Source organism: Mesoplodon bidens (assembly GCF_964165515.1).
Source record: "Mesoplodon bidens genome assembly, chromosome: 1".
Lineage (NCBI taxonomy): Eukaryota > Metazoa > Chordata > Mammalia > Artiodactyla > Ziphiidae > Mesoplodon > Mesoplodon bidens.
In genome coordinates this window covers 46,156,389-46,170,748 of record NC_138176.1, presented here as the reverse complement: position 1 = coordinate 46,170,748, position 14,360 = coordinate 46,156,389, and the positions used below count along the sequence as shown (strand labels likewise).

The 14,360-nt window shown below is 36.3% G+C and overlaps 1 protein-coding gene across 4 annotated transcripts in view; it reads left to right on the top strand.

The window, feature by feature from the left end:
- The window catches only part of IPMK (inositol polyphosphate multikinase), a 40,126-nt gene that overhangs the window by 2,143 nt on the left and 23,623 nt on the right, over window positions 1–14,360 (top strand). For 3 of the 4 annotated variants that reach the window (XM_081228823.1, XM_081228822.1, XM_081228820.1), the window contains 2 exons: window positions 8,602–8,696; window positions 13,981–14,077. In XM_081228823.1, coding sequence (XP_081084949.1) covers window positions 8,602–8,696; window positions 13,981–14,077 — 192 coding nt within the window. The remainder of the gene's footprint in view (window positions 1–8,601; window positions 8,697–13,980; window positions 14,078–14,360) is intronic. The other variant, XM_081228821.1, reaches the window with a different exon arrangement.

The following is a 14,360-nucleotide window of genomic DNA, read 5'->3' as shown; positions in this document are numbered from 1 at the left end:
TTATCCGGGATCTCTCTCCGCGCCCCCTTGAGAGGTTTTTCTGATATCTCCTGGATTTCTCCGGGAGGCGTGGTTTCAGGAATGCTGAAATACACCCTACTATTGTACTAGGATGGTACACAGATAAGACCATCAGTTATTCTTGATCATCTTTATAAGATTGTGTCATGGCCTGTGTAGTACATCTTTTGAGTCACGGCGTTTAAACACAATCCAGGGCCTTTTTATTCTCTTGGTGATGTAAAAGTTCGGTTTAGAAACTGGAATTCACCTAGCTTACACTGGTTCCTAGGCCATGATTACTTGGAGAATCAGATGGAGGCGTGTGTGAGTAATGCGGATCTTAGACCTGACAATTTGTGCTGGTAAGATGATTCCGGTTTAGGCTGGTAAGATAATACTGACATTTTTAGACGAGGTAATTGAAGCCAAGGCTGGTTAAGTGACAAGCCTAAAGTCACAAAGCTACTGTGTGTAGAATCTGGAAACCAAGGGTCCTGCTTCAGAGCACTCCCCACCGTGTATTGTGCTTGTAGAAAACCGCTCAAACAAGGATTTCTGAAAATGGATGAGATTGTATGTTATTTCCCAAAGAACATTTCCCACTACTTTGATCTTTACCTACTCCTTTTCTCTTTTTCAAAATTAGGGGTTAATGATGTGTCAGTTGCCTGCCTTTCTCCCCATTAAATTGTTAGTTAACTTGTTAGTTCCTTGAAGTTACCTCTCTGTATATATTGATACATAATTTGTTTTTTTCTGAACTATTTGAGAGTAGGTTGTATATATCATGCCCCTTTACACAGTAATACCTCAGCGAGTCTAAGAATGTACTTTAGTGTGTATTTCTGTAACCACAGCACATTTATCAAATATGGAAAATTTAACCATGATACAATGCTTTAATCTGTAGTCCATATTCTGATTTTGTCAACTCTTCCAATAATGTCTTTTATCATATTTGTTTTTTTCGGCATAGGAACTAGTCCAGGATCATTTGTTGCATTTAGTTGTCATGTCTCTTGGAATTCTTTAATTTGTAAGTTTCTCAGCTTTTCTTTCTTTTTTTTAAAGTGATATTATCAATTTTGAAGAGTACAGGCTAGTTATTTTATAAAATATTGTTTAATTTGGATTTCTGATGGGTTCTTACGATGAGATTCAGGTGATACATTTCTGTCTGGAACATTATAAAAGTGTGTCCTTCTTAGGGTATCAAGTCTAAAGTCCACAATGTCTATCTGCCCATTATTAGTGATATTAACTTGATCATCTGGTCCAAGTGTGGTCTGGCTTCTCCAGTACATAGTTAATATTTTCCACCTTGCAATAATAAGCTGTCTATGGAGAGATGCTTTAAGATCATGCAGATATTGGGATCCTCATACTTTACCCCTAGATTAGACATCTATTGATGATGATTCTTGCCTGAAGCAGCCTTTACTCTGATAGTTGAAAAATTGTGATTTTTCCAATTCTGCCACTCCCTCTATTTTAACAGTCAGCATTCTGTTGTAAGAAATAGCCCTCAGAGAGGAAGAAAAAAAAAAAAGCCTTCCACTCACAGATACAGAGAACAAACTAATGGTTACTAGAGGGGAGGGGCAGTGGGAGGAACAAAACGGGTGAAGGGGATTAAGAGGTACAAACTACAAACTATGAGGTATAAAATAAGTTACAAGGATGTAATGTACAACACAGGGAATATAGTCAATATTTTACTTATTTGAAGTATAGCTGACTTTGTAAGAAAAGGAAAAAAAAAAAGAAATAGCCCTCCATTACTACTGTGCATATGTGTTCTTTTTTATGATCACTTTGGAGTCGTGGATTCTTATTTTATAAAGTGTCATAACCCATTATAGAACTTGTTTATTTTGCTGTCCAAATTGTCCTAGATTTGGCCAATTGGGAGCACTTCCTTCTTTTCTGTCACAAGTTATTTTTGCCTTATCTCGTGCCTTCCCTTCCCAGCTCTGGAACCAGCCATTTTCTCTAAGGAGCCCTGGTTCATTTTTAGTGGGAAGTGGTATTTAGAAACCAAGATCTGAGTGCAGGTTTGCTCATTGCTACTAGGGTGTCATTGCTTCCAGGTCTTTTCAATACACGTAACTAAAAAGTATGTATAAATATTTTAGAAATCATGAGTACATACTGATACTTCCAGTTTCATTCCAACTCCACAGAGTTTTTTTTCCTTTTCCTGATTCTAAATTTGTTTCCCATTTGCCTCAGTGAGAACCTGGCTCCCAGCAATATATATATATATATATTTTTTTTTTTTCTTAATCCTATAATCTTCAGGATTTCTGTACCCATACTACTCTAGAAAACAAACCTAGAATAAAGAGTGCAAGATGAGATTCCCTTTTACTGAAGGTATGTGGTTGGAAACTCTTCAAAAGTTATTTGGATTAGAATTTTTGTGTGTGTGTGTGTGGTTATTTTTACCCCCCTCTTCTCAATGGTAATATTATTCATTTGAAATACAGTTGGATTCATTTGTTTCTGTTTAAATTCAGTTCCCTTCCTTCAGTGATATATCAATATTTTTGGATAGTTATAAAATTACTATGCTTCCAAAAGTCAAAACTTTACAAAAAGGTATATCAGAAGTGTCACTCTATTCCCTATCACTCCATCCCATTTCTCAGCATCCCTTGTAGTTAACCAATTAAATTGTTTTCTGATTTATCCTTTCTGAGTTTCTTGTTGCAGAAATAAGCAGATCTCTGTAAGTTTTCTCATTTTCCCTTCTTTCTGACACAAAAAATGATATGCTGTATATACTGTTTAGGACGTTGCTTTTTAAACTTAACAATATCTCCTAGAAATCAGTATTATCAGTTCATAGAGTGCTTCCTCATTGTTTTTTACAGCTTATTTGTGCTGTATTGTGCATATACCCCAGTTATTTCAATTTCCTGAATTTCCTTTTGGACTTTGTTTCACTGATTTGTTTATCCTAGCAATAATACCTCATTATCTTAATTTAAGCTACTGTATAATAAGTCTTGATGTATGGTAGAATAAACATCCTACTTTCTTTTTCAAGATTGTCTTGACTATTCCTGGCCCTTTGCATTTCTGTATAGATTTTAAATCAACTAGTCATTTTCCCCAAGAAACCTGATAAGATTTTGTGTCTGCTTTGAATCTATAGATTGCTTTGATGAGATTTGATTTCTTTATAATCCTGAGTCTTCCAGTATTTGAATATCGTCTATCTCTCCATTTATTTAGGCCTTCTTTAATTCTCTTAGACATAGTTTTCAGTGTAAAGGTCTTACAGTAGGTTTTCCCTAGGTATTTGATGCTACTGTAAATCATCCTTCCTTTTTAAAGAATTTGTGTGTGTGGGAACATTTCAAACTTAGAAAAGTTGCAAGTATAGTACAGTGAACTGAATGAATGAATGAATGAATGAATGCATATATTACTATTCATCTAGATTTACATATTATTAATGTTTTGCCACATTTGCTTTATTACTCTCTGCATATGGTAATGATTTTGCAGAACCATTTTTAAAAAATTGCAGGCATCATGACCCCTTTCCTCTAAATAATTGTGTATCTTCTAAAAATAAGAATATTTTCTTACCTAACCATGGTAAAATTATCAATTCCAGAATATTTCCATTTGGCTTTTGCCATTATTCCTATAGTATTCTTTATAGCAATTTTCCTCTAATATTCTTTATAACAGTTTTTCCCCTTCTAAGGCTATATACATTGCATTTAGTTGTTATGAGCCTTTAGTTGCCTGTCACATGGAGCAGTTTTTTAATTTTTTCTTTATGTTTCATAACTATGAAATATTTGAAGAGTATAGGCATATGGCTTTTTAGAATATTCTTTAAGTTTGTCGAATTATTTCCTCATGCTTAGAATCAGATGAATGTATTTTTGGTAAGAATACTTATGAATTATGTTGTTTTCTTGAAGCATCATATCATAAAGCACAGGATGTCAGTTGCATTACTGGTGATATATTGGGATGGCCAAAAAGTTCCTTTGGTTTTTAAGGAAAAATAAAAGACACATTTTTCATTTTCACCAAGAACGTTATTGAGCATTGTATTCACCATTTTCTCCTAATAACCTTCTGCCATTTTTCAGGCAACTTCATAATTCCATCTTCCCAAGATTTTTTATCTTTTTGAGCAAAGAACTGTTCCAGGTGCCTTTTACAGTCTTCCAGGGAATTGAAATTTTTCCTATTAAGAGAATTTTGTAAAGACCGGAATAAATGGAAATCCAAAGATGCAATGTCTGGTAAATACGGTGGATGAATCAGAACTTCCCAGCCAAGCTGTAACAGTTTTTGCCTGGTCATCAAAGAAACATGCGGTTTTGCATTATCCTGATGGAAGATTATGTGTTTTCTGTTGACTAATTCCAGATGCTTTTCGTCGAGTGCTGCTTTCAGTTGGTCTAATTGGGAGCAGTACTTCTTGTGATTAATCGTTTGGTTTTCCAGAAGGAGGTCATAATAGAGGACTCCCTTCCAATCCCACCATATACACAACATCACCTTCTTTGGATGAAGACCAGACTTTGGTGTGGTTGGTGGTGCTTCATTTCGCTTGCCCCACAGTCTCTTCAGTTACACATTATTGTACAGTATCCATGTTTCATCACCCGTAACAATTTGTTTTAAAAACGGAACGTTTTCGTTATGTTTAAGTAGAGAATCGCATGTGGAAAGGTTTTTTTCGCTTAATTTATGTGGAATCCAAACATCAAAGCGATTAACATAACCAAGCTGGTGCAAATGATTTTCAACCCTTGATTTGTATATTTTGAGTATGTCGGCTATCTACTACGTGGTATAACATCGATTGTTCTCAATTAATGTCTCGATTTGATTAATCACTATCAATTTCAACTGGTCTACCCGACCGTGGAGCATCGTCCAGCGAGAAATCGCCAGCACGAAACTTCGCAAACCACTTTTGGCACGTTTGGTCAGTGACAGAACCTTCTCCATACACTGCATAAATCTTTTTTTGCATTTCAGTTGCGTTTTTACCTTTCTTGGAATAATAAAGCATAATGCGCCAAAAATGTTGCTTTTTTTCTTCCATCTTCAATATTAAAATAGCTACACAAAAATTCACCAATTTTGATAAGTTTTTTTTTTAATCCATGCTGATAAGACAGCTGTCACGATATAATCTAACAAAATTGTTTCGAATGAAGTTAAAGACAACTAAGCGCTACTAGAGCAAGCTTATGGAAAAAACCGAACGAACCTTTTGGCCAGCCCAATAACTGATCACCTGATTAAATGATATCTGCCAGAGTTTTCCATTTTGAAGTTTTATTTTTCCTATTGTAAGTAAATAATTTGAGAGGAATATTTTGAGACTGTTAAAATATCACGTTTCTCATCAAAGTTTTCATCAAATGTTGTAAGCACCCATTGAGGATATTTGACCAACTCACTAATTACTGTTAGTTGGAAAATGGTAACGTTCTAACTCTCTTATTCCTGCTACATGTTAGTTGTCATTCTTCTTTTTTTTTTGGCCGCACAGCATGGCAGGCAGGATCTTAGTTCCAGGACAAGGGATCAAACCTGTGCCCCCTGCAGTGGAAGCGCAGAGTCTTAACCACTGGACTGCCAGGGAAGTCGCTATTTTTTTTTTTTTTTGGCATTCTTCAATAAGGAATATAGATTTCCCTCCTCTGTCTCTGTCTCTGTCTCTCTCTCTTTCTTAATTAGTAGGATGGATTAATGGATTTTTCAAACTTCAGTGAATGGGTCTTATCCATTATTGTTGCTACTTATTTTGATGCTCAGTTGTCCCAGATTTCGGCAGTGGGAGCTTCTTCAAGCTGGCTCCTGTGCCTTTTTTTTTTTTTTTTTTAATATTTATTTTGGCTGTCTTACCCACTGAATCACCAGGGAAGTCCCTCCTGTGCCTTTTGAACATTCCCATATTTTCTTTTAAAGCATTTTCTCACGTTGTGGCATAAAAAGATATCCCATGTTCATCTTGTACTTTTCCTGTCCCAGTCCTAGAATGAACCACTATTTTCTTCAAGAACCTAGTTCCTTTGGCGGTAAATGATATTTAAAAACCAAGATCTGGGCAACACTTGTATTCATTGCTCCTTTAGTGTGGTTGCTGTTTGTCCTTTCAGCAGACTAGATTAAGAAATAAATAATTTCATATTCTTAAAAATTAGAGTTCAGGGCTTCAGTGGCGCAGTGGTTGAGAGTCCGCCTGCCGATGCAGGGGACACGGGTTCGTGCCCCGGTCCGGGAAGATCCCACATGCTGCGGAGCGGCTGGGCCCGTGAGCCATGGCCGCTGAGCCCGCGCGTCCGGAGCCTGTGCTGCGCAACGGGAGAGGCCACAACAGTGAGACAGACGCCCGTGTACCACAAAAAAAAAAAAAAAAAAATTAGAGTTCATATTCATAGCTATAATTAAAATCTAATATCACAGGGTTCTTTACCTCCCCCTGTTCTGTATTCATATCTCCCTTTTTTCTCACAGAGAACTCTGTCTCCCCAGACATCAGTATATTTACTCATTTTGGAATATTTATTTATTATTATTTTTTAAAGGTTATTATTATTTATCTTTATTTTTGGCTGTGTCTGGTCTTAGTTGCGGCACACGGGATCTTCGTTGTGGCGGGCGGGCTTCTTTCTAGTTGTGGCGTGCGGGTTTTCTCTCTCTGGTTGTGGCATGCGGGCTCCAGAGCACGGGGGCTCTAGGTGTGGCTCGAGGGCTTAGTTGCCCCACGCCATGTAGGATCTTAGTTCCCCGACCAGGGATCGAACCCACATCCCCTGCATTGGAAGGTGGATTCTTTACCACTGGACCACCAGGGAAGTCCCCTGAAGTGTACTATTTTTTGTCTTGTTTTGTTTTGCTCCACATAGAGTATAAGCCCTTCCCTTTGTTTAGGGTGAGGGGCTGATAAATCAGATTCCCCCTTGAATTGAATTGAGCTGGTGTGGGCTGCAGTCTTAGATTCAGTTCACCTGGTATTGGTTCAGCCTTCCAAGATGCTTCCTTTCTTATCATGACTGTTTTTTGGCTGTGAGGTATTTGCATGCAGTATAAGGTACTGCTGGTTTACTTTTAGATCCTGGAATTCATTCACTGGGAGAATGCCTGGTATTACTATCTTCTACTCCATGTCTACTTTCTCTGAAAATTTGGAAGGGATGTTTTGCAGAGTGAGTAGTGTGGGAGAATTGCTGGACCAAGCAATCTATTTTTGTGTTAGGACTATTGTCTCTAATCCATCCTGCTACCCCCCACTGTTGTCTACAGTCTGGCTGATTTCTGCTTGCCTGCTAAAATATTTGTCTAATGGCAGGTTTACCTGTCTCTAGATGAGGTGTCTGACCCAAGGTAGGGAAGCTTCATGGTTCTCTTCTCACTTATGAATGCTCCATTCCCCCCCACAACCACAGTTCAGTTCATCAAGGAGTTTTTACATCTACCATTCTTCATTAGCCTATTGAAAATGTCTATTTCCATGGGAGTGAAGGCCTTTCTTGTTCTACATCCCAGCCTTTGGGAATAGAATTTCTCTTTAGTAACTTTTAGCTCTATTAGACTCCTCCTTGAAGTCCCAAAAACCCCTACCAACCAATCTTATCCATATGAATTAATGTTTAGCTTCCTTCTAGTCTATAACTAGGACTTAAAACAAATAAACTTGATTACTGTTTCTCTTAAGTTGGTACTTTCTGCCTCTGTTGATTAAACTCTGCATTTTTGTCATGATTAAAAATTCCTGGCATTGCCAAAAGAAATAGAAACTTAAGTGACGTATTTTACCAAAATTGTAAATAGATTTATTTGAGCTATGTTGTGTTCTAACTAGTGTGATTTTATGAAATCTCAACATATGAAAATTTAAGATTTTAACATATAAACTTGGGAATGAACCTTCATGGCATAGTGACAGGGGCAGTGCTAGTATATATATGTGATGACTTTAGAAAAAGTTTTTCCCTTTGAGTGGACATATTATAAAAAGGTACCTCTTCCTGCTCCAGGCTTGGCCCCTGATTTCAGCCCCCACTTTTCCCATTGCCTAGGTGCCCTCATGCTATCTGTACAGCTGTACACAGTGCCTCTGAATCAGGAAAAAAATTTAGTTGCTTTCTTATAACAGATGAGAGAAACAAAAAAATTACAAAGTAGGAAATTCATATAGAACCATTGTTAACATTTTTTTGTTTGCCTAATAAAAGTGGGATCAATTCATGCTACTGCTTTTAACTTGCTTCTTATTTAACTATAAATTAACATCTCCTGGAAAGTCTATTACTGAAGAATTTCTGTAAAAATTTACATGTGTTCTATTTATTAGAAAGTCTGAGGGGGCTACAAGGGAAACAGTGGTTGGAGACAGTAAAACCAAGCTGTTTAGAATTTGTGTTCCGGTGCTTTGCATATAACAAGCACTGAAATATGTTGGTTGAATGTTAAAATTTCTGAAATAAGTGTAAGGAATCCCTTAAATTTATGAAAGTGGTTTATCTGTAACTTTAGGAACAAATCTATGATGCAAGATACGCTATTATTTAAGCCATTTTAAAATATGTGACTTTTGTTCTATAGGTATACTGCAACATCCAGATGGCACAGTTTTGAAACAGTTGCAGCCACCTCCAAGGGGTCCAAGAGAGCTGGAATTCTATAATATGGTAAGTGAGGTAAGATTTGTTTTGTTGTATTCAAAGTGTTTTTCATAGCCTTCTGGTGATGACTCAGTAAAAAATACATTTGACAGCATGTCTTAGTATACTGTGTATGTGACTGAAACAAAACCTTCAAGAAATACAATGCTTATCTTTACCGATGCATTCTAGTATTTTCTATTCTACTTAATTTTTTTAAAGATTTGATCTACTAAATTGATTTCAATTGATGGGTTGTGACCTACACTTTGAAAAACGCTTAGCTGAGAGCCTGTATTTCTCAGAAATGCTGAGTTTAAATAGGTGTTTTTTTACTACGGGATTTCTTAGAGCCTTGAGTGTGCTAATGTGTACTGTGCAACTCCAAAGGAGGGTAAGGGTGAAGGGGGGCACTTAACATCGAATTAACCATATTACTAGGAGTACTTTTTTTTAAACTTTATTTATTTACCATCTTTATTGGAGTATAATTGCTTTACAGTGGTGTGCTAGGAGTGTTTTTCAGAACATTCACAGTGTTTTGCAACTGCCACTTCTGTCTAGTTACAGAACATTTTTATCACATGAAAGAAAACCCTGTACCCATTAAGCCATGATGCCCTATTCCTCCCTACCCCAAATCCCTGCCAACCACCAATCTGCTTTCTATGGACTTACCTATTCAGGGTATTTCGTATAATTAGAGTTTCACAATATGTGACTTTTTGTGTCTAGCCTCTTTTGTTGAGCATGTTTTTAAGGTTTGTGGTATGCATTAGTACTCTATTCCTTTTTATGGCTGAGTAATACTCCATTATACTTACATACCACATTCTGTTTATCCATTCACCCATTGAAGAACATTTGGATTGTTTCCATCTTTTGGCTTTTGTAGATAGTGCTTTTATGAACATTTATGTATAAGTATTTGTTTGAGTACCTGTTTCCAGTTCTTTTAGATATATACCCAGGAGTAGAATTGCTGGGTCATATAGTAATTCTACACTTAACTACTTGAGGAATTGTCAGAAGTGTTTCCCAAAGTGACTGCACTATTTTACATTTTCACCACTAATGTATGAGGGTTCCAGTTACTCCACATCCTCACCAACACTTGTTAGTTATTATTATTATTTTTTTTAATGGGCATTCAAGTGAGTATGAAGTGTTAATCTTACTGTGGTTTGTTTTGATTTTCATTTCCCTAATGGCTAATGATGTGAACATCTTTTCATGTACTTATTGGCCTTGTGTGTATCTTCTCTAGAGTAACGTCTAGTTAGATCTTTTGCTCATTTTTTTGTTGGGTTGTCTTTACCTTTTTTCCATGTTTTAGATATAAATCCTGTATCAGATATGTGATTTGTAAATATTTTCTCCTGTTCTTTGGGTTGTCTTTTCACTTCCTTGTTAGTGTCCTTCGAAGCATAGATTTTGTGTCATATTTAAGGTCATGAAGGTTTATGCTTATATTTTCTTCTAAGAATTTTATAGCTATAGCTCTTAAATTTAGTGCAAGTAAAAAAACGATGCAAACCAAAACAAAAAACAAGTACTGCTGTAATGCTTCACCACCATTAGCTCATTTAACAACAACCTGTGAGTTAGGTACTATTTTTATCCTCATTTTGTACTAAGGCAAAATTAGTTTAAATAATTTGACCAAGATCATTCAAACAGTTAATGATGGCCTCTGGATTTGAACATAGGCAGTCTTATCTCTAGAATATGCTTTTAACTGCTAACACTGCTTCTTTTTTGAGGAAAGTATTTTATATTTACTCTGTAAAAGTCTTGCACATAATTTGTTGGATTTATTCTAGGTACCTTATTTTTTGTTTCTATTGTAAATAGTATTTTTTTGAATTAAGTTTTCCAATGATTGCTAATACACAAGAATGAAATAGATATTTGTATAGTGTTCTTATATATAGTAATCTTGCTGAAATCTTTTTGTTTTTTGCCCGCACCTCGAGGCATGTGGGATCTTAGTTCCCCGACCAGGGATCAAACCCGCATCCCTTGCAGTCAGGGACTTTAGTTCAGTGCCTAATTGAAGCAATGGTGGGGGCATCTTCCTCTCATTTAGTAGAAGTGCTTCTAACATTTCCCCTTTAAAGTATGACTTTCAATCTAAGTTTTTGAGGGTGCTTCTCCCCAGGTTAAGGAAATTGCTTTCTTTGTGAGTCAAGATTCTGTCAAGGAACAAATGGTGCACTCTGTCAGTTTAATAAAAGGACTGTAGTCAGAGTTTAAGGCCACCTGCAAGAGATAATGCCATACCATCCCTGGGCCTAATCGGCAAGGAGAGGGAGTGGTTGCTGGAACTCAGGGAGGGTAACTTTATGAGAAGACTTGAACTGATAAGGAGGGAACTAGAGAAGTAAATAAGCTGACCTCAAATCTTCTCCTACCCTCCAGTCTCTTGTACCAGGAAGAGACAATGGCAAGAGGGCAAGGAACCCCCCTTGATGCAGTCGATTCATATGAACTTCTTGGGGAAGGAGAAGAAGATATGTAACATCCTTCCTATTTTTATTTCAAGAAACAATTCAAAATACGAATGGGTATTGAATATTTTTCAGCTGCCTTTCTGTATCTATTGAAAAGGTCATATGAGTTTCCTCTTTTAATCTGTTAACGTGGTAAATGCCATAATAGATTTCTAACATTACACTACCTTTCATTTTTGAAATAAAACCTACTTGGACATGTCTTTTTAAATTTGTTTTTTAATAATATGCATTGCTGGATTTTGTTTGCTAGTGTTTTATTTAAGATTTTTTTCCAGCTATACTCATAAGTGAGATTGGACTATTATTTCTTCACATATTGTCCTTGGTGTTTTTTTTTTGCGGTACGCGGGCCTCTCGCTGTTGTGGCCTCTCCCATTGCGGAGCACAGGCTCTGGACACCCAGGCTCAGTGGCCGTGGTTCACGGGCCCAGCCGCTCCACGGCACATGGGATCTTCCCGGACCGGGACACGAACCCATGTCCCCTGCATCAGCAGGCGGACTCTCAACCACTGCGCCACCAGGGAAGCCCCCTTGTCTGATTTTGATACCAGGTTTCTTTTAGCGTCATAAAATGAGTTGAGAAGCATTTCTTTCTCTATTTTGTGGAAGAATTTGTATCAGATAAGGATTTTGTTCCTTAAAGCCTTGATAAAACTTAACCTATGAATTCATCCGAGTGGCCTGTCTCTTTTTCTTCCTTTCCTCCTTTCCATCCATTTTTTTCTCTCATTCTTTCCTTGGAAGGGGTGTGTGTGTGTGTGTGTATATATATATATATATTTTAAACGTCTTTATTGGAGTATAATTGCTTTACAATATTTTGTTAGTTTCTGCTGTATAACAAAGTGAATCAGCTGTATGTATACATATATCCCCATATCCCCTCCCTCTTGCATCTCCCTCCCACCGTCCCTATCCCACCCCTCTAGGTGGTCACAAAACACCGAGCTGATCGCCCTGTGCAATGCTGCTGCTTCGATCTACTTACTTTACATTTGGTAGTGCATATATGTCAGTGCTACTCTCTCACTTAGTCCCAACTTACCCCCTTCCCCAAGGGATGTATTTTTAAACTAATGATTCAGTTTCTTAAATGTCTTGATTTTTTCTTTGTTAATGTGATAGTAAAATACAGATTATAGTTTGTTTTATATAATTACCCACCTGGCAGAGTTCTTCATAGTATTTTTTAAAATGCTATGCTAGTTTAGTTATGACTCCCTTTTAATTCCTGATATTGTTTATTTGCTGTTTTTCTCTTTTTCTCTATCAGCTTGACCAAAACCCTCTTTATTTACTCTCCTTGTTTCAGTATAGTAGCTCTATCCTCATCTATGACTAGTCCTTAAGTTCAGATATCCTTTGGTTCAAGTCTTCAGAGTGGACCTCTATGAGCCCAACATCACTGCTCAGCTTAGCACTTTGGGTTTCCTCTTTATTTTAGATCCTTATGAATTTCCTTTTTAACTTTGGGAGCTCAGTTATGCGTTTAAGAAAATATTTGTTATATTCTGCATTTCTAGGTAGAAAGCTTTTTAGGTTATCTTGCTTGGCATATTGCAGTAAATACCAGTCTTACTACTTTAAAAAATATTTAAAGTAAGAAGAGAAAGTTTACCCTTCTACTCTTCCAGTTTTTATCTTTTCACTTATAAATATATCATAGACTTGTTTAGGTAAGTACATAGAGATATACTTGGTTCCTCCATCTTGTTGTTAGGTCATCATGGACACTCTGTGCCCTCACTCTCATTGTGCCAGGAACAGAGGGATGATAAGGTACACCCTGCTCTTAATTGCCTTGGCCCAGAAGTGACTAATATCACTTCTGCTCATATTTCAATAGGGGAACCTGGGAAATACAATGTATCATGTGGATATTTGGTGAGTTTTTGCCATACTCGATTTTATTCTATAGAATTATGTTATATGTAACTACTTGACATAAATGTGGTGTGACACTTAGAATTCTGATACTGAGATTTCATGAGCATTTTACATGAGTAAACTTAAGTGGTTCTGGATAATTAGGTAGACCTTATTTGGCAAGAGTTAATGGGATAAGGTGTCTTACAAGTTGTTTTTAAAACAAAAATATTTTCTCTCCTTTTCTAGGAAATAAGTTAAGAATCTAGTTCCAGGATATCTGGATATTTCTAGTCTCTTCTAGAATTATTACCGGTTATAAATCAAAGAATTAAATGAGCAATAATAGTTAGACTTGCATTGACTTAAACGATACTTTTTTTGAGGTAAAATCACAATTTCCTTACAGATATAAAACAAATACATGGTAAAGATTTTGTTAAACTCATCATTTAATGAGGGAACTAAACAGATTTAAAACTGGTTCAAAAGAGAAGTCAAAGAAGCACATGTTTATATGGCTTAAAGGGAAGGTGGAATGAGTGTACATAAGAACACTGTAAACTCTCCCCTTTCAGGGGGGTTAGAGGGAAGTCATTTGACCCTCCTCTGGCCAGAATTTATTTTCATGTCTATGGGCAAGAATTCTTTTGCATTTGCTAAGAGTTATCTGTAACTTACTTTGTTGTAAAATAGTTCAAGGACAGTGAAAGGCTAGAATTACATAACTAAGAAGAATGTGCTCTAAACAGTACATGGTTTTTCATTGAAGACACATAGTAATCTTTTTTTTTTCCCAGATTTACTTCCAGTTAAAACTCATACCAGGTAAATTATGATTCAACAGTAGTGTGTTATTTGAAAAATGTGTGGGGCAATTATAAATAAAGCATTATAAGAAACTAACATGCAAATATTATATTTCTCTTTGTTTCAGGTTTATGCTGCTGATTGTACTGATGGTGTTCTTTTAGAGCTACGAAAATATTTGCCAAAATATTACGGTATCTGGTCACCTCCCACTGCACCAAATGGTAATCTTTTCTTTAAAAGCCATCTTTTAGTCTTAATTCATGAGAGTTGCTTTTTAAAAGGCTTAAATAAGTGTAAGCCTAGTATATAAAAACAATATATCCGTTTTTCTTACTACTTTTTCTCTTCTTCATGAAAGAAAACTTATTAATATTTTTGCTGTTCATAACCAGTTTCTTAGATAGCATATACAAATTAATGACCAATCTCTTATAATTGAATGAAAATATGTATACTAGTATTTAATACTGTATTAATTTACAGATGTTCTTTTTTCCGAACTTT